The 19,840-nt window shown below is 39.2% G+C and overlaps 1 protein-coding gene across 1 annotated transcript in view; it reads right to left on the bottom strand.

Annotated features, from left to right (window-relative positions):
- Positions 1–1,247: 1,247 nt before the first annotated feature.
- Positions 1,248–19,840, bottom strand: part of BEND4 (BEN domain containing 4) — a 34,960-nt gene continuing 16,367 nt past the window's right edge. The window contains exons 3-5 of the mRNA XM_077815718.1: positions 13,229–13,320; positions 8,808–9,048; positions 1,248–5,079 (exon numbers count right to left, since the gene is read on the bottom strand). Coding sequence (XP_077671844.1) covers positions 4,862–5,079; positions 8,808–9,048; positions 13,229–13,320 — 551 coding nt within the window. The 3' untranslated portion in view covers positions 1,248–4,861. The remainder of the gene's footprint in view (positions 5,080–8,807; positions 9,049–13,228; positions 13,321–19,840) is intronic.

The following is a 19,840-nucleotide window of genomic DNA, read 5'->3' as shown; positions in this document are numbered from 1 at the left end:
TGAGCCCCTCTAGCTCTGGTGTGGAGGGAGCATGCTCAGTTGCTCTGTGGTAATAGTGCAGGTAGAATCTATGAGCGGATGGCGTATGCCCAATCACTTTGTGTGGATGGCACATGCACAGTCCAGTCACCCTTAGGAGCTCTGAAGGGATGGTGCATGCATATGCAGTCTGGTCAACATTAGGAAATCAGAGAGGCTTGAGCATCGCAGGGGAGGGCAAAATCTGGAGATTTAGCGGCTAAAAATTGAAGATGTCTCTATTGAGCATGTCTGAACTGGCTTATAACTTGGCCAAAAGCCTTATAACTGCCAAATTTGGTCAGACTTTCATGGGAACAGCAAAAAATACATCTCCGATACAAATCCCCTGCCAGATTTCAAGTGCTTGCTCCAAAGCATGGGGGTGCTAGAGCTGTTCAAAGAAAAGGTTGCCAGATTTTTTTTAACATGGGCAAAATAATGTATTTCCCCTAATGTCATTCTCTGAAATGGCTGAACTGTGTTAGCTGAACATTTCCAAACAAATTCAGCCTGAAGTAGGCACTTGGCATGGAAAATTTCAGCCCATGCTGTTAAAGCTTGGCAAAGTCATAAGAAACTAAAAATGTGGCACTACAATGGGAAGTTGTTTGGCAATCTTACTCATAAGCTGTGTGCCCAGCCTTGTCTATAATGGCGCAGGTCTCTTCCCCTTCCCCAGTTCAATAGAAGTGTTTGGAGATGTGACCATTTGTTGTCATCAAGGCTGTAACTCCCTTACAGAAAGTAACTTAGGCTGTGATTTTCAAAGGCACATAAGGAGTGACACACCCAACTTCCACTGAACATAAATGCAATTTGGGCTCCTTCTTTTGAAAATCACAGCCTTAATCGAAGAACCAGTTTGCAGTCAGGTTCTCTCTCTACGTTTTCTTCCAACATACAGCGGAGAATAAATGTAAAACGTTTTATGTCATGGTGAATTTTGGCTTTATATTGTACTTGCCTTTGTACTGTTTTCCTATTTAATTGTATTTATTTGTGCTCCCCCACCATGCTTCAAACTATAAAAACACTTAATCAAAAAGACAGCAACACAGCCCTTCATCTATTAATATATTAATATTTACACCAAATAGTGAATACAGTTGTTTTGACTCAATGACCTGTTCAGAAAACCCAGCAAACCATTAACTGACAAATTTTTATTGTGCATTGTTATGCAACAGAACAAATGAAACTAGAAGTACATAATAATAAAACCAATATTCAAATTAGGGATAACACCTGAAATAGCAAACTCTAGTAACAAATGTTTTTTATAATTAAAAATATTGACTTTAAAAAATTGTCTCACATTTTAAAGTTTTTAAAAGAAATGTGTGTTGCCACATAGAAAACAATTCACACATCCTATAGAAATTGTCACAAAAACTTACTAGTCTATATTACACTATGCACTTTGTTGTACAGTATCTGGTATTAGGCTATCCCTAACTTGTATTTACTTTACACAGTACAATCATCAATAGAAAGTATTCATAGAATGAACTACACCTTAACAATAAAAATATTAGGATTAATGGGTTTTTAATCACAGTTTCTCCACAATTATTTGTCATAGAAAATAGAGCAAAGGCAGATTGGCACTAATGGGTATGCAGTACTGCTACACAAAGTTTCAGAGAGGGTAGATACATAAAGGACAGCAAGATTAAAGAATATATAAGACAAAGGATCTATCTTCCAGAACCATTTTAGGACTATTTTCTGAGTGAGGCGACATAACTTCCTTCTGTTCTAATTTTTCCATGTACGTATAGCACTGTAAATTAATACAATACTTTTCAAAACACAGTGCTTTAACATGAATATATAGTTGTGCAATGGCTTATATGCTGTTACTTCTGATCCCTAGTGTTCCCCAGAATTTATTCCTAGTTTCTTGCAGATGTGTTCTCAGTAATACACATGGATTTACAATGCAATGAGAATACATGTCTTGGACTGGTTAGAATAAGTAGCTGTGAAAGGTTATAAATGAAGTGAGTTTGGCCAAGGGGACCATAGTTCATCATAAACCCTGGACTGATTTTGTAATCTGAAACTTTAAAAAATAAAACAAACATCTAAATTCTGTCCTCTGCACATCTGTGTGCTTCAGTGGTAGGTGCACACATGCAGCTGAGGGCAGAATTTTGGCATATATAGGTCTGATCCTGAAAACTCATTTACATAGATAAATAGTCTTTACATACATAAATAGATCAGGCCACAGTTTGGTTTTTTGCACAACAGGAGAGGGCAGTATTGTGAAGTTATACCAGCATTTTAGGACAGAAGACTGACTATCCTTTACACTAAAAATAAAGCTAGGCTTACTGGTTGCTTTACCAAAATCCCTACATTATTATTTGAGAGCGGCCTGCTAATGAAGTGATATTTTTCTCTGTTATTCAAAGTGAAATGTTTTCATTTTTAATTTCATACAATTCAACATTGGAAAGAAGCCATCATAATGTTTACAAAAATACATCATGATACATAATGTCAACAAATTTACAGTACAATGCTGACTCAGGCTGTAAATATTCATTTACAGTATAATGCTGACATGTTTTACAGTTCTGGTAAGTGACACCACATTAAAGACATACCTGCGAGACTTGCACTGTCTGACCAACGTACTATTTTCTACTAATTTTTTTTAAAGTATAAGTTCAATAGTGAAAAGCTGCAACAGAATATTTGTACTGCGGAAGGACACACATGCTGAGCTTCTTCCAAAGGAGACCATCTTGTGCCATTGATCTATCAGCAGAATCTTCTCATGACTAGAGTAAGGGATTCTGTTTAAAAACCGATGGCATGGTTACACCAAATGCAATTAAATTACTACTTAGTTTTTAGAAATTAAATTTGTTATTCTAAGTCAAATGAAGATTTAAAAAACCCTTTAAAAACATTAGAAAAAATAAAATTAAGAGGTATTGGATGTTGATGGGCCTAAAGCCTATATTGTATTAGACTGTATCTACAAAGGTATGTACAGAAGACTGTTTCCTGAAACACCATCCAGGTACAGCCTGTTAGTAGCTTCAAGGACAGCATGATCTTGCTCTATAGATGCACTGTGCTGATGATGTGCTAATTCTGACCGACTGACAGGAGGGACACTACATACAGCAGAAACCATTCACAATGGCAGACAAAGAGGAGACAGATAAGAGGAGGAAATTATTGCATGGGGAATTAGTATTTGAGCAGGTGCCTCACTACTTCACCCTTTGGTCCAGCAGGAGTTATATAGGAGCACCTTGGATCAGAGAGACCCCTGGTGGCTGTTATGGAGAGTGTTGCGTCTAGCTTTCCCCATCCAGTAGTCACCCGTATGGTGGGGAGAAGTGAAGAAATTAGTTGGTAGATCCTCTATAGGCCCACACCCTCTGGTGAGGGATGGGGTGGAAAATATTTAGGAAAACAGGCAAAGATGAGGTAGAGATAAAGGCAATCAGAGATGGAGAAGATTCATCCACGTAGAAAGAGTTCAATATGTCTGTCAAACAGGAAGTGCTGTCTCAGGAAAAAGCTGATTCAAGAATCTAGGAGTGATGGGGAAGGCCTGACTCACCTAAAGCAGGAGGACTTAAATATGCTGAAAATGAGAGGGGAGGGTGTTGTTTCTTTGGTGTTAAATGTTTCTAGAGTGCATCAGTTTTTCAAAACTTTCCTACAGTGACAATGTACCCTAATCCTACTACTGAAAATCTCCAGTAAATTGAGTTTTTTACCTCGGCATCTGCTTCCAATATTGTATTCCATTGTGAATCAGCTTCATTTCTAGCACAAATATCTGTTTACGACTCTCAATCAGTTCTGGAGCCCATGCTTAAGTGCCCAATAGCCAAAAGGATAAATTGGACTTTTATTATAGAATCCCTCCCTCCATGCACCATTGAGTATCTGAGTATTAGGACCAGCTCATTCCTTGAAACAGATCAGGCAATGAGCATAAAACACAAACAATAGCACAAACAAATGCAAATGTAAACCTTTAAAGCCATAAAATACTGCAGCAAAATAAACTCTCCTGAAATGGAAATTCATGGTATAGCAAACTCATTTTTAGGGAAACTGCAGTGATTAGCTCAATACTTTAGATAAACATAGTATCTATCACTTATACACAGAAATTTTTAATGGTTTAGAAAAACCTGTTACTGTTTTGATACCTCCTAACTTAAGGATTTTGTTGCCAATGAGCACTGCCATTTTAGCACGGAAGTTTAATTTCCTGGTATTGCTGGACAAAGGAAGTACTGTTCAGGACTTGAGTACATAACATGAAATGGAATATTCCACATTTTAAGGTAACTTTTATAATTTTTCTATATTACTTTCTAGTAAAAAATAGAAGACTTCTTCCTTTGTCACAAGCCTCTGGGTTTGATTCTAAATCCCTTACTCAGGCAAAACTAATAGTAGTCAGGAATTTTGCCAGAGTTCAGTTCTGCCCAGGAATTCAGAACTGGACCCAGTATCAGCCAGCAGACAAGACAGTGACTTTTTGTTTCTTTAGTCATTTGATACCTTTTTTAAAAATTAACTTTTCTTTAGAACTAGATGAATGGAATTGCAGTTTTCCTTTGAAGATTCTATGAAAGGCTTGCAATTTATACACACCAAGGAATCCCATAGGCAGGCCTTGAAATGAATCATTCTCTGTTAAGTGGAGCACTAGGACAGGCTGGAAAACCTGGAATGTTTACAGTATGAGTTCAAACATGCTTTGGATTCTTAAATGACTTCAAGGAAAGTATTTCTAGTAAAGTATCTTCTAATTAACTGGTTGCTATTGTAGTATGGATTTCCTTCATTGACATCAATCTCCAGAGCCATCTTGGATACCCCTATTGAAGATTTCTTCTTGTGAACCTTGATGGTCTATCCCCTCATAATATGAGTTACCATTATGAAGGAAAGTTCCCACTGCACGTCCTTGACGAGCATGTCCTACTGCATCGCTGAAAACCTTGTTTATCTGTTCTTCAGATGGCATCCACCAATCAGGGTTGGAAGTACAATGCATCCTAATGAACTCTGTGGAAAACAGACAGTGATAAGAAACAGATTATCTTTGTAGCATACATTGTTATTGCCCAACTAGCAAGCGCTTATAGCAAGTAATAAATAGAGCATTATTATGATGACTTAAACAGGAATAAGACCTTATAGGAAATGCCATGATAATGCCAGTTGAACCTATTTTATTTCTAGGCACACTTATTTCACCATATGCAATTGTGTGTGTGTGTGTGTAGGTGTAGTTACAGAGCAATTTCTGCTTGCTGAAATAAAACAATACATTTCATAGATTTTTACGATATTGAACGTGCAATGCATGTAAAGGTTGGTATGAAATAGGAAATGCATTTTATCTGAAACCTGTAATCCTTATACACTTCAATTTTATTGTGCTTACATTCATGAGTCTTTATGGTCTTCCTCTGCTACCTAGTTTAATATATGCAGATTTCAGCAATTTATAACTTAATGTTTCAAACACTATTTCAGATTGGTATCTTTTTTCCTTTCTGGGCTGTCTTAATTTTAAGTTCTAAACTTATGTTGTGTGTTTCTGGATATGATGTTGGTGTTCTAGAGACTATACTGGCCATTGAAATAGCTAAATGAGACAGCAGGGACTAACTTGCCCTTTCACAGCCTAGCACTGGGTTTATCCATGAATGAGAAACCAAGTTGTGCCATGTTTAAGCTGGCTATTTAAATGGGTAATGCTTATGTCGAATGGCTATGTTTGTGTCACATTCTTATTGTCAAAACTACTATTCTTCTTTCACTTTTTTGTATGTGTGAAGTATTTGATTGTTAGAATTACAGAAGTGGTTTTGACAGGTTTTTAACTCTTAATGCTAGTCAGATCTCAAAACCAGAGTACATAGACTTTAAAATGACAAAATATAATTTTAAAAGTGGAAGCACTTTATTTAGTGGATGCACTACATCTTAGTCAGCGGTAGACTTTTATTTATTCTCCACAATTATTTTTTCCCCCAAGCAGCAGGATATTTCTTATTTTACTTTCTAATACTGACAAGCTATTGATACAACAGGCGGTATAAGTTAATTTCATTACTGTCACAACATCCTGAGACCAGGGAATGCTGTTATCAATAGTTGCAAGCTGATCTTTTGTAAAATGGCGACATATGATTTTTGCATCGCTACTCCAGCAATGCCCCTTCAAAAGTGGAATCTATTTCTGTTTTAAATTCCTCTTCCTGTAAATCTGTGCAAGCAATACTGTCCCTGCAGTCTAGTTATGATTGCATGAGGTTTCATAAACTGGGATGTTGCTCAAGATAATGGTTACTTGTGTAGAAACAGTGCTACAGTTTAGGCCTGCTGGGCTTTTTTAAAACTTAAAGATGGTTCCAGAGATCTTTCAATAGAAGAAATAAATCTTTAAAACTTTTATAGATGTTAATGTAAGCTTTCAGTAGTTACCACTTACGAAAGGGACAACCTTTTTAAGGAAAAATATTATTGTTTTCCACTCTTGCTCTCCAAAATGTTCATCTAATCTATTTCAGTAGGGCTACAAGCAGATCTATCCATTTTCTTCCTCCCAAACCCTTATTAATCTCTTTCAAGAAGAAGCATCTACACTGGACTTCTACAGAAGAGATTATCAAGGGATGTGCCATGTAACTTCAGAAGGCTACACTCCCCTGTGCTACAGAATTATGGGCTCAGACTGACTGAAAACATATCTTTCTCTTGGGTGGGTGGAGGAAGAATGACAAACAAGTAATAGTTATAGAATACTAACACTTTTGTTTAGGAATAATCATTTCTTTACCCCCCACCAAAAAGAAACCCTTCAATTCCTCAAGCACTCTTCTGAGCTCTCACAGGTCCTCCCCTTGTGCTGTCAGTAAGGCAGGTTAGAAATGGCTCTCTGAAATCAGTCCCTCTGGCTGCAGACAGATAAGTAGTTCTCACTTCCTGCCATGACCCCTGAGGACAGTCCAACATTATGCAATGCCAAGGATCACTAATACTACCTTCCTTTTAAATGGGTAAGGGCTAGAGAGGCTCAACTGGATCCCTGGCATTGCAGAATGTTGCACTGCCCATACACTGCCTGGCCAACCCGTGGGCATACTAATTTATAAATCTCTACCAAGCAGTTTAACAGGCAAAATGGACCCCAGACATTTTGACCTCCTGTGCAAGATTCTAAATTATTTATGGAAATGCCACTTTTTCCACAGAGGACTACAGGGTACACACATCTATAGCACATGTCTAGTGGTTCAAAAATGATAAAGTTCCAGAGGGCAAAGTCTTGCGCATTGGCTGCCTTGGGACTGGAGAGAGTGCAGTGACAGAAGGGGTGGCCATTAGGTGTATGTGAGATGCCTTTTAAAGCCAATAGGTATAACTGAAGGTGACACCACGGATGCCCCATTGTCTCCTGGTCCTGTCCCTGCTCAAAATCTGGCTTGGCAACTGAGGAAGCATAGAGTGGTGGTAGGGTTTGTATTATATTTCTGCTCCTGTATAAATTACAATTGAATTTAATAAATCTTAGTAAAGCCTGATGCACTTCTGTTCAACTTTTAAGTCCTTAACTTCCAGAGAACTTGACACCTTGAGTCCAGCTCCAAACCTCTCTGCAGCACGCTGCATACACTGAAATGCATTGTCCCCACTTCTTTTAAGCTCTGATAATTCATTTTATGTTGCTTTAACATCTGGTGAATCTTTTGTGTAGCAGAAAATACCATGCCTCAGTCTGAGTTTATGTAAAAATAATACTTTAAATGTATTATGTGATTATGTAAGTATATTACAATTAAAAGTCTGCTCTGCCAGGCCTTGTTAGTTACTTCTAATCTAAATGGATAGAAGTTCAGTCTCAAATGTAACCATTTCTGCTGCTGGTGTTTTCCCTGTATTTTCCTTTTCATTGCTTACTAATAACTTCATAGGTTTTATGTTGTCAATCGCTTTGGAATGACTTTTTGCACATGTAGTGCTATGAAAGTTAGGCTAATTTAAAAGAATGAAATAGATATTATATTTGTGAAGTGGACACATTAAGACTAATGCCAAGGGCTTTTTTTAAACCAAGCTAGTTAAAAAGTTTTATGTGAATCATTATAAACGCTGACAACAAGCCTTAATAAAATATCAGAAAAACAAAATAGGAATTGCCATAGCAGATCAGAGCAGTGGTCCAACTTGTTAGCAACAAACCCCACAGTGAACAATTATGAAATAACCTGCCACAAGAGGAATTTCCTCCTAACCCCTCTGAGTTAATGTTGGCTTACATCCTGAAGAATGATCCCTTATAAAATGTATACACATATACTGTATAAAAATTCTAATTTACATGTGGATGTTCTCTTTATCCATATAAAATGTCCAGTCCTGTTTTGAATGCTACTAAGCTTTTGGCTTAAATGGTATATTGAGGCATTGAGTTCCATGGTTAATTATGTCTTGTGAATGTCCCCCTGTTCTTGTATTATAAGAGGATAAATAGGAGTATTTGATTTACCTTCTCTACACCTTATCATGTAGCCTCTTATTTGACCCCTCTCTAAATTAAACAACCCCAGTCTCTTCAATTTCTCCTCTCATGGAAGTTTTTCCATGTCTCTAACCACTTTTGTCATCTGTCTCGAAAACCCTCTCTATTTCTGCTGCAGTAAGCTGAAAGCTTATATTTAGCCAGAGCCAATGTGGTGAAATGAGATCACATATGGTGGACACTGAGCGAAAAGATGCAGTACCTCTGAGACATGTTACTTTTACTGGATCCAGAGGACGTCTTTCAGGACCTGTCTCTCCTGACTGCACTGACCTTTTCCTTTTTCCAAGGCCGCATGAGTACTTAAGCTCATCAGTTGTGAAAACAAATCTGATGAGATATCGAAGTAGCCGCCTTCCATCTTTCTTTGAAGAATTTACAGCCTCATCCCACTGTTTACTAGTGATGTAGACAGGATAGTTGTTCAGCAACTGCTTGCTTCCCTGGAAAAGTTAAATATTTCTATTATTTATTTTACAAGGCAAATAAGTAAAGACTATGTCAGTTGCAAAGAAAAATGCTTTTAACTAGCTGAGATGCTGACAATGAGATACCTACAGAATGAACAATTGCTCATACTGAGAATGGGGACTTCTAAAATTACATTTGCATTTTCTATAACAAGACCCAGTGAGGTATGAAGGATGCTTTTTGAGAGAGTGCTATTTATATCTTGAACTTTAACAGGTAAGCTAAAAAGTGTGAAGCTCCAATGATTGGGGATACATTTAAATATAACCTTTCCTTCTTAATCTATTAAAATGTGCAAAAATGTCTTTGAAGAGTGTGATCAAACAGGTCTCTTTATGGCAGCCGACAGTTCACTACTTCAGAAGTGACTTTTTACAGTCTATTTTTATAATAAATGTATTACTTTTTGTTGAACACACCTAAAACCTGACATCAGTTGTGTTACTGTGAAAAATATAAGGAAAATAAATAAACCTGAACTGTAAAAAACTAAAAGCTTCATTACTATTAATGAATGCCACATTAACTCAAATGATAGCTTTACACAAATGCCACTATGTCAACTGGAAACAAATCTGACTTTTAGTCTTCATAATTTATTTGCGCTTTAAAATTCCAATTCTAAATAGATGCAGAGGGACTAATTATGGGAATTTCTGTAACCCATACAACATTTATAAGCCAACTTTGGTCAATTGCACCTAAACAAATTTACTTTAGTTCTTGTTGCCTGTAAAATTCTACAGCATAGAACAAATTAATTAACCCAAGATCTCAGTTTTAATGTACTTGTTCAAAAGTAATTAAGCTATTTAAAAAACAATTTCCTAGAGACTCATTCACTTTTACCGCTACATACATTTATTGCAACTTATAAATCTAGCACAGTTTCACCAAATTAGGCCTGCTTCATAAAAGCATTGTTAGAGTAAATACTTTCAATGAGAGTTCATTAAGAAAATGAGTTCAGTGAAATACTGTCTTTTGAATTAGTGGAATCTGGGGTACTCTACTGCAGGTGTCACTTGTGGCCCCTCTCTCCTAATGCAACACTATTTGTTTACAAACAGCTAGTGCACAATGTGAATTTAAGAAAAAATAGTATAAAATTCCCTCCCCTCTCCCCAGCATCACCCACATGTTTATAAAGCCTACTGGGAGATGGTTTGGGGGGTATGTGCCTCAGACACCCATTACTTTTCATTTTTTATAAGTTTGGTAAATCTGTGAAAACCCAGCAAAAGCTCAGAGGGGTCCTGGTGTATGGCCGATCCACACAAATCATAGCTCGGGGTGAGTGTGCAAAGGTAGTTGAAAACTAACCTTGGCATTTTATTAATCCTATTGCTACATGTGATGGGGTGGATTAGGCCCAGAGGCCCCCTGCTGGAGGCCTCAGGGCCCTACCACACCCCATTCCAGAAAGGAACTGTAAAGAAGTCCTCCAGTCTGCCTAGAGTGGCTGTGGGGGAAGCAGCCAATCAGAGAGGCTGCAGGGAAGAAGCCAATCAGGGTCCAGCAGGCTAGTATAAAAAGAGCTGCTGGGGCAGATTAAGGTTAGTTGCTGCCTAGAGCTGGAGGAGTGTGAATGGTATTCCTGGCTGGCTGAAGGAGCTACAGGGCCTCTGACAAGAGCAATTGCTGGCAGGAGAGCAGGACAGAACTCTTGGGTGGCTGCTGGGACTGAGTACAAGACTTCAGCACTATGGGGTTTGTGTTTGTTTTCACAGACAGACTGTGTGTGACTCAGCTAGGGGGCTGAGTTGCTGAAGACCTACTACAATTGTAGAGAAAAAGAGTGCAGGTGCGTGCCCTCAGCCAGGGGCTGCTACCTCTAGTCAGGGCCCTCTGCACCATGTTGCAGCAGCCTGCATTAACTTATGCCATCGGCAAATTGCTCTGAGGGGCTGATATCCTAGTCAAGGAGCTCTGTGGTGCAAGGGCATCCTGGCCACAACCTCTGTTCCCAAGCCTCACTCCCTCTCCTCTGCTCTGCTGGCAGTAGGGAGGGGGAATGGTCTAAGAGTCACTGTGCTAGCTCTGTGTAACTAGAGGATCACTCTTCCTCTGAGATGATCCTCCCTGGGCCAGATCCAACACTGAATGGCCACAGGAGTATCTGACCCACTGTTTTTTTATCAGTAACTTGCTTCTAATCTTTCATGTATAAAGCTAGTTATCCTCCATTTCTAGGCTATTGGAATTTCCTTGTTAAACTATTAGGTGTATATAAAAAATTCTGATAAACTAGAAAGAAAATAAACATTCGGTGTTTGTACTAGCAAAATATACAAACTCAAAGTATGACCTCTGAACCAGAGCAGTGCCCGTTAGGACTGTGGTCTTGTCATCTCTCTCAAGCTAAGCAAGATCTGGCCTGGTTAGTAATTGGATCTGGTCCCACTATGTTCATTGTGGATTAAGCACTTTGCTGAATTGGGGCCTCATTAGGCAGCAAGTTGCCCTAAAAAGTTAGTGTGGAAAGCATTGTGCCGATAGAAGTGCAGCCTTTTCAATGCAATGTAAAAAGGCCCTGATTGCATGTGGTCCTCTAAGAGTTCATGACACTGTACTTGACTTAATTCCAGCTATCCCTAACTATATCCCCTCCCCCCCTGAAAATACAGTCTGTTAGGATATTTTTCTTCATTGCCTGTCTAAAGAGACTGTAGTATTGAGGTGCTCTCTTAAACAGTTGCTATATTTTAATCCAGACATAGCTACGTTAATTCCTGTGTATTTAAAACCCTTTGGGGCAAAAGACTCTTGATAAATGTAAGATGCATTTTGGTGCATCTGACCATAGTTAAAACAAAATAACTAAAAAACAACATCCTAAAGAAATATAACAAGCATATCCTGGAGGAAAGATTCAGAGTACAAATGAATTCATGCTTATACCTATACATGAGTAATCTTTTATTCATAAGTTTAAACTCTTCATATTTTTTTAATTCAATCAAAAATCCTCTCCCATCATAACCCATTATCTCCAATGGATAGTTACAGAACAACCAGTTTTTACAATGGCTTCAAAACTGTGGTTAAGCAAAAAAAGGAGAGAGAAAGGAAAATGAGAGCTTGCAATTCTTACTGTGAATGATCTCTGATAAATACAGCTTTCAATAAAATCAAACCACATGGAATAAAATAAGGTGAGAAGCAAAGTGACACACAGTCTTGGAGGCAGATCCTCAGATAGTGAAATCTGCTATAGCTCCACTTAAGTCAGTTTGGACCAGCTGAGCATCCACTCCTTGCACTGTATCCTCCATGTATATGGGAGAAATCAAAGTCTGAATGGCAGAAGATCAGAATAACTAAGTATCTTCCCTGTAAGTTGCATGGGTGGTGGATAGTCGGTGGAGGTATTTGAAAATATTTACAGGAAGAGAGAGCTGTCAACTTCAGATCTGGACATTCTAAAAAGGCTTACACACCAAAAGCCATCTTCCCCAGACATGTTCTTTCTAGGTCTGGGTTGCAGCATTTTGGGGGAAATATTAGGGAAAATTGCTCTAGAGCTGATACACAAGCCATACTTATTCTTTGGATAAGTGGAGGTTTTAGTCTCCAGGGTTTTCAATACAGTACCTTTCAACACCAAAAACCTTATTTTAACTCCCCCTCTCCCCCCAAACTTAGTGACAAGCATTTATAATGTCCATCCTTTTGTTTTGAATCTATCAGAAACACTAGAGACACTCTAGAGAACAAAGTCTGTAATTGGGATTGTGGGATTGTTTGAGATATGACCCCAAAGTGGGATTGTTTGAGATATGAAGGAAGTCTGATAACCACCTTTCAATTTCAACCATCTTAAGTCTGACTTTAATGGAGATATCTCCGCCTGAGGAAAGATCAGAGAAAACCAATCCATTATGTTACAAGTGTAGTGTGTATGGGGGGAAGGGAACATCGCTGGATGGAGCAGGTTTGGATTAAATTAGTAGTGGCACTATTCCATCATTCTTAGGGTTATGTAAATCCAAAAACTTGTTGCATGTTGGAAATGAGTTTAATGCTGGATTTTATATATATTTTTACTAGTAAATGTAATCTTCCAGTACCTACTGATTTATTGACCTATACATTTCTTTTGAATGAAATTTCAAACGGAAGTATATATATCTCATGTTCATCATATACTACCTCTGATGGATGGTCTGTTGGCTGTGGTATCATAAGTTGGTTGTGATGCTGAAGTACAGTCTTCAAATAATCTAAAACAGTCTGGCAGGGCACTGCATGAAACAAATTGCAATTACTGTATATTAGCTGTCTAGCACAAAATAAAACAGCAAGCTTAAGTTAAGCAGTGGTCTCTCTCCGTTGTGAATGCCTATAATATTTATTTACAATTGGAAATGTCCCTCCTTTTGGTTTGTGCAGCCATTTCATTCAACAAATATATAACAGCTGATGTATTTTTGCGTGTGTTGAGGTATCTGAGGATTCTTTTCTTTTTCTGCCCACTACTTTTCAAAGGTTTTCCATTTAAAGAATATAACGCTTACAAGTCTGAATTAGGTCAGCAGCAATGACAATGGAAAAAAAACTCTGCACCCTGTAAACAGCCCAAACCACATCAGGGAGAAAACATTTCTTGGACTTAAATCATACATTCAGTATTAACATGTAAACATGCTGGAATATGTCTGAAACCGCAGACTCGTTACAGTATGCACATTTAATAATACATAAACATTGGGTTTTTTCTTTCCTAAATTTGTCACAAAACCAGGCATTATGGAAACAGTCTGATCTCTCTTCCCTCCCCCCACCAAACACACTCATCCATTTCAGTTGTGGTATCACCATCCTAATCTCTTCTCCAGAGGTGATGGGTTAATTAGGTCTGATTCAATTATGGGTCTCTCTTAAGCAGATTCTGCCACATCCCTGATTAACTCTGAAGTATTTTTGAGATACAATGCTTTATTCCTGACCTTGAATCATTGTAGGAGAATTAAACTAATAGCATTATGCTTGACTTCTGTAACACTAAATACATACAAAATGGTATGTATTTAATCAGTTTTGTCGGGATTGTTCTTATAACAGTGGTAAAATACTTAAGTCTTTGTAGCTTTGGCTAACAGTCCAAAGCAAGATTTTCAGAAGTTACGAGTGATTTTGTATGGCTCTATTTTTGGTTGTCCAACGTGAGACAAGTGTACTTAGCACTTTCTTAAAATCAGGTCCTTTCAAAGTGTCACAAGCCAGACACCCCAGAACTGAAGCTCTGATGTCCTTGTTCATTCCTGAAGATCTTGGGCCCAGTTTGATGTCTCTGTGGGCTCTGACCTTCTGAAGGAAGACATAATTGTACTTTGTGCTGGGTTTCTTAGAGCTCCCACACACTTACTCGAGCTTCAATTTGTCTTACCTACCCCATATTTTCTTATAAAGTTATGTGATATAGCGGCAATTTTAGAAAGCTAGCTTTCTATCGGCTCAATTTCTGACTTCACTACTCTCTGTTAGCACACCAGCATAGTACCTCGGAAGGGAGTGTGGTGACTACAGATCAATATTGTTGAAGTAACTGAACAAGAAAAGGTGGATGATTATTTATGAGGAAATTTCTACTGGTCCATTCTTGCTAGTTACCAAGATCTTTGTAAGAAATTAAAGTAACTACATGACACTTAGTTGACATGCAAATAACTTTATGAAATTGTTTCAACTTTGGTAATATGCTGAATGCCCCCACCATAGCTAGGCTCCAAAGGGCTTTTGAGAATATTAATTTAACAAATGTGCTGAAGGACCTTTTCAGTCTGGCTACTGGAGTGTAGCATATTGATGAAGCTGAGAAAAAATTGTTACGAAAACATTGTAGTTGATCTTTAAATGCACTCTAAATAGTCCACTCATCACCTCAGAACTGAACAAGGAAGTCTGATGTTAACTTGAGAGAATTAGGAGGCTCTGGATATCTGGAGGACAAAGTGGTAGAGAAGGTTTATTTTTGTGTATGTGAAGGCTAGTTGCAGGGGAAGGGAAAATGACACGGGGTGACTGTTTTTAAAAAGGTGGTTGGGTTGCTTGGAGGGATGAGGTGGTTTCTGGGGATCTCTTCTTACATTATTTGTGAATTCCCAACACAACCTGCTTGGCAAGGGAAAAGGGAGGTTCAGCAACCTCCCTATCTGACTGGGATGAAGCACTGACTCTATGGCAATTGGAGATGTGTGAGTTAGACACACTATTTGGGTGTGGGTTTGATGGGCACTGTAAGGGAAGCCCCCTCTATGGGATTTTATTTTTACCTAGGTGAGGCTTCCAGGTTTAATGTGGTGATCTTTTGGGACTGGTTTGTTTGTATTGTTAGAAAGGGTCTGGTGTTTAGGGTCTGGTGTTTCCTTTTAGGGAAGGAGGGAGGAAGAGAGATGGTGATTTATGGAGCATTTGCACTCTGCCCGTGGAGTTCCTACACCCCTGCTAAGGTGGCTGAGATGGTTGTGCATTGCTGCCAGAGGTTGGGTAAGGAAAAAGGGAGGACTCGTGTTCTCCAATCCCTGTGGGATGGGCCTGAGGAGCTGAGACATGAGGAATCCTTTCTTTAGACCAGCGTTTCTTAAATGCGGCCACCGTGGCTGCATGTGGCCACTGGGGGCTTTTCTGGCAACCACAGCCTCCTGGACTGTGATTGATGGAGTAAAGTAGGGGCATCTCCCCCTCCCTGTTGCTCCTGGATGCACCGCCTTGGTGTTGGTTGCTGGGGCCACCAGCAGGGGTTGGGCCCTGCCCCCCTCTGGAGACACCAGGGGCACAACACTGGAGAAGCAGGCAGTCCGTGAGTTCCCCACCTTCCCAGGGTGGTGGGGCTCAGGCTTTGGGCTTCAGCCCTGGGCTGGCAGGGTGGAAGGCTCTGTCCGTGGGGCTTTGGGCTCCATCCCTAGGCCCCGTCCCCTGGCCATGGGGCTTCAGGCTCTGGGGCTTCAGGCTCCAGCCCCCTGCTGCTTCCCTGGCCCCTGCTGCCTCCCCCAACCTCCTATCTGGGGCTTAATTTGTCCCTACGCTTGTCAGGGCTGAGTATGTCTGCTGTGAAAAGTGATACTTGTATGTTTGTTAATATCACTTTTCACCACAGACTTACACACATCGAAATCATTGTAATTTATTCATTGCTAGCTAGTATGTGCATATTTATTTGTTTTTTCCTAAAGGTAATTAAGTACTTTGGGAAAAAGTGAGAGCAGCCACCAACTCTTGCTGGTGGCTACTGAGGCCACCAAAAAATTTGTTCTGAGAACCCCTGTTCTAGACAATAGCAAAGTGGATTACATTTCTCTATCCTAAAGGCCTTGTTTGGGGTCTTATCTTAGAAGGACAGGCTTCAGTTGATGGGGACTTACTCCTTCAGCTCATACCATTCCATGCAAACTAAATGGCTAATAAAGCCACCATCATCCATGATGTAATCCTGTATAAGGCCTGAAATCCTGGCCGGACAATGTAGCAAGGCCTGGATGGTTTAAAAAAAGTGCTTTCCAAATGGACATTTTGGTTTAGCATGAGTGGAGAGAATAAGGGAGATGCTGTATCTGTGCTACTTCCATCTGACTGCAAGCAGAAAATGTTTCACTCCAAAAATATTTATTTTGTATCTGTTCATTTCATTAGATTCTCAGGACAGGGTTAAATTGGGAACAGCTGTGCAGAGCTGCCCTGCTGAGTTCCTAGACAAGATGAACAAATTATCTAGACTGTTGCTGAAATCACTGAGAATAACTGTCCTGGGCAACTTTAATATCCATGAAGATGACAACTCTCTGGCACTCAGATGCTCTGGTGATGGGATCAGTGTAAATATCTAGATAGAGCTCTTCAACATTGATTGGAAATCTCATGTGACTTGTCTGTTGGGCCTATGATTCTGACAGGAGGTGAAATCAAGCAGGAAGAGGTCAATTATTGCTGATTGCCAGTATTTTATAAAGGAGAAGGTAGATGCTACCTGGATCCAGCTGAATAACTGTTCGGAGCCCCTACTCAAATGACCGTCTCTTGCTACTGAAGATCTTGGTAAATATTGCCCAATCTTATTTTGCAAGCTTACTGAGGAGGTGGTGTTGACAAAGCCAGTGTGGCATTTGGAAGTCATGGAAATTCTTGATACTTATACATTAGGATTCCGGATTGGATGGAGAATGGAGACTGAATTTATTTCTCTGGCTTATTATCTCCTGTTAGCAAAGGGAAAGGATCAGGTGGTCCTGTTGAATCTCTTAGAGCAGTTAGCAGCATTTGATACCATTGAGTGAATTTATGTAGAACCAATGTGGGACCTTAGCAAGGTGGACGGGATCTCATTTGAGTTTCCATTTCTATTTATTGGAGGGAGGGTGTGTGTGTGTGTGTGTGTGTGTGTGTACACGCATGCATGTGCAGTGCTGGATTGCACATCTCTTCTGAGGGATCTCTCCGGAAGTTATGTAGGGTTGTATTTATGCCTCTTATTTAGTGTGTGTATGTATGTAAGGCTATGGGGGCAGCCAGTGAACCCGTTTGGACTGTGGTGTCATCAGTAGGCTGATAATATGCAGTTCTAGATCTTTTTAATGAAACTCAGCTGATGCTATGCTGGTGCTTTCCCATTACCTGCCAGAAATATGAAAGCAAGTGGCTGAAGCTCATGTTTATAAACACACACAAATTCTTCATTTTTCATAAAGGTGGAACTGCTTTTGGTCCCAAATTGGACGTTAATATTGTTAAAATGGTTGGGGCATATTATAACTACTAAAACCATCCTATATCTTGCTGGTACTGTGGGACAAACAGCCTTTCACTTCCCTGACTTCTCAACTGCCAGATGGTACTCCCAAAGCCAAGGTTCCTTGCTTAGTTATGCTGGTTCAGAAAGCAAAGCCCAAAGGTTAACAAAGCTCTAAAAAGCACAGTAGCGCAGTGGGAACACCAAAATTCAAAGCTTTAGTTTTGCATCCACAGTTCAATTTTAAGTTATCTGGGCATTCTATTAGGACTCTAATGGTATGCCTTTAACCACTCCCTTTGCTGAAAGTGGAGCCATTTTCTCTAAACTCCCCACACCAAGAGTTACTTTACTAAGGCTTGGGGTTTCCAACTGAGAGTGTAAAGAATCACTTAAATCAGTCTAATTAAAAATAATTAGATCTCTGGGAGTTAAAAAAGTCATAACCTAAAGATATGATCTTTTGCAGGTTTAAGAAACTATCCACTATGAATGATGGATTAACAGCAGGGACCCCTACTTACTATACCCAATGGGAGAGAAGCTACCATAGAAGCTACAGTTGGTTGCCATGATTTAACATCTGCAATGAATATGTGGGCTGGGATGAATTCCCATTTAAAGGAGACACTGGGGGGGTCTGCTAGCTTCTGCGATGTTGTAATTCTAATTTTCTTGCTCATTAGGAAGATGAAAGATCAACTGTCTTTATTTACCAGCTTGATGTAATGTGCAATGTCAATGATATGGAGGAAGTCCTAAAGGTGGCAAGGCAACCCAGAGAAATAAACTCTCTGGTAAATATCCGACTTCTTCCTGACTATGGGCCAGACCTAGTAGAAGAGCAGAAGGATTTTTGAAGAAACTAAATGTAAATTGAGAGAACTGGGTGATGCATATATTTTTAGTATCTTCAGCAAAACTCCCAGGATGACCGAGAAGTAGACAAGCTTTGTGGAAACAGGATATGCAAAAGGTGATGTTGGAACTTCACTGTTTATTGATCAAAGTAATAAGACTTTGCTGCTACTCTAAGGAACTAGCTGTATTAGTTTGTTTTCTTATGTTGCACAAAATGTTTTGGGCACCGCTTATGATGGTTTTGACTATGTTGTTTTCACATTTTTAAAGAGTGGTTGGCTGGCCCATTGACCACAGGATGAGAGTAATTGGGGGAAAAAAAATCTACTCTAAAAAGATTTTGTGCACACATGCACATATACGCATCATTGATGCCTATTGGTGAAGACTTGTTTCAGCTACAATGAGTATTACAGTGCTGAACATTTAACTGGTGTTCCTCTGCCATTCAGGTTCAAATGATATATGGCATTATTGCCATTTTATGCCTCCCATCATATGGTACTGTCTCTTTTTAAATACTGCCGACACAAAATCAACAGTACCTTCATTTAGATCTTATTCCCAAAAGAGATTTCTCTATTCCATCTTTGGATTCAAATGTATTTTGCAAGTGACTGGTGTCCTTGTTTGCTGGACTTAGAGAGAGTCTTCATTTTAAGACATTTTAAGTTTATTTTAGGGTATGTCTGAATTGGGACTTGACTGTCAAAGATGTAATGAACAATGTTTATAACCCCCCTATTTAGAAAGTACATGGTAGTACAGATTTTTGGTCCTATAAACTGAGTTGCTTTTCACCCTGATATATTTGGACAAATACTCTGAATAACATGGATTGTATTATTTTTGTCCAAAAACACATTTCACTAACAACTTGAATTCACAGAATAATGCAGATCTTGGAGCTGAGATTCAAAGGGGTCTGGGGTAGACAGGAAAGGGCCCATGAAGCAGAGAGAAGCTGAAAGATGGCTGGAGCTGCATGTGTCAGCTTGTGAAGAAAAGTGATGGGGTGCAGTGAGGTGGAGAAAAGGTGATGAGAGGACCCAGAGGTTACAGCAGTAGAGGGAAAAAAGCTGTATATCTGCCAGGAATTTGTGGTTTTCATGTTTGTTTTCAAAACTGCTGACAATTTGGTATTTTTGCAATTTGATGGATGAATGAATAAGAAAACA

This window comes from Eretmochelys imbricata, chromosome 4, assembly GCF_965152235.1.
Source record: "Eretmochelys imbricata isolate rEreImb1 chromosome 4, rEreImb1.hap1, whole genome shotgun sequence".
NCBI classification, from domain to species: domain Eukaryota; kingdom Metazoa; phylum Chordata; order Testudines; family Cheloniidae; genus Eretmochelys; species Eretmochelys imbricata.
The sequence above is the reverse complement of the archived record's forward strand: the minus strand, read 5'-3'. Positions and strand labels throughout refer to the sequence as shown.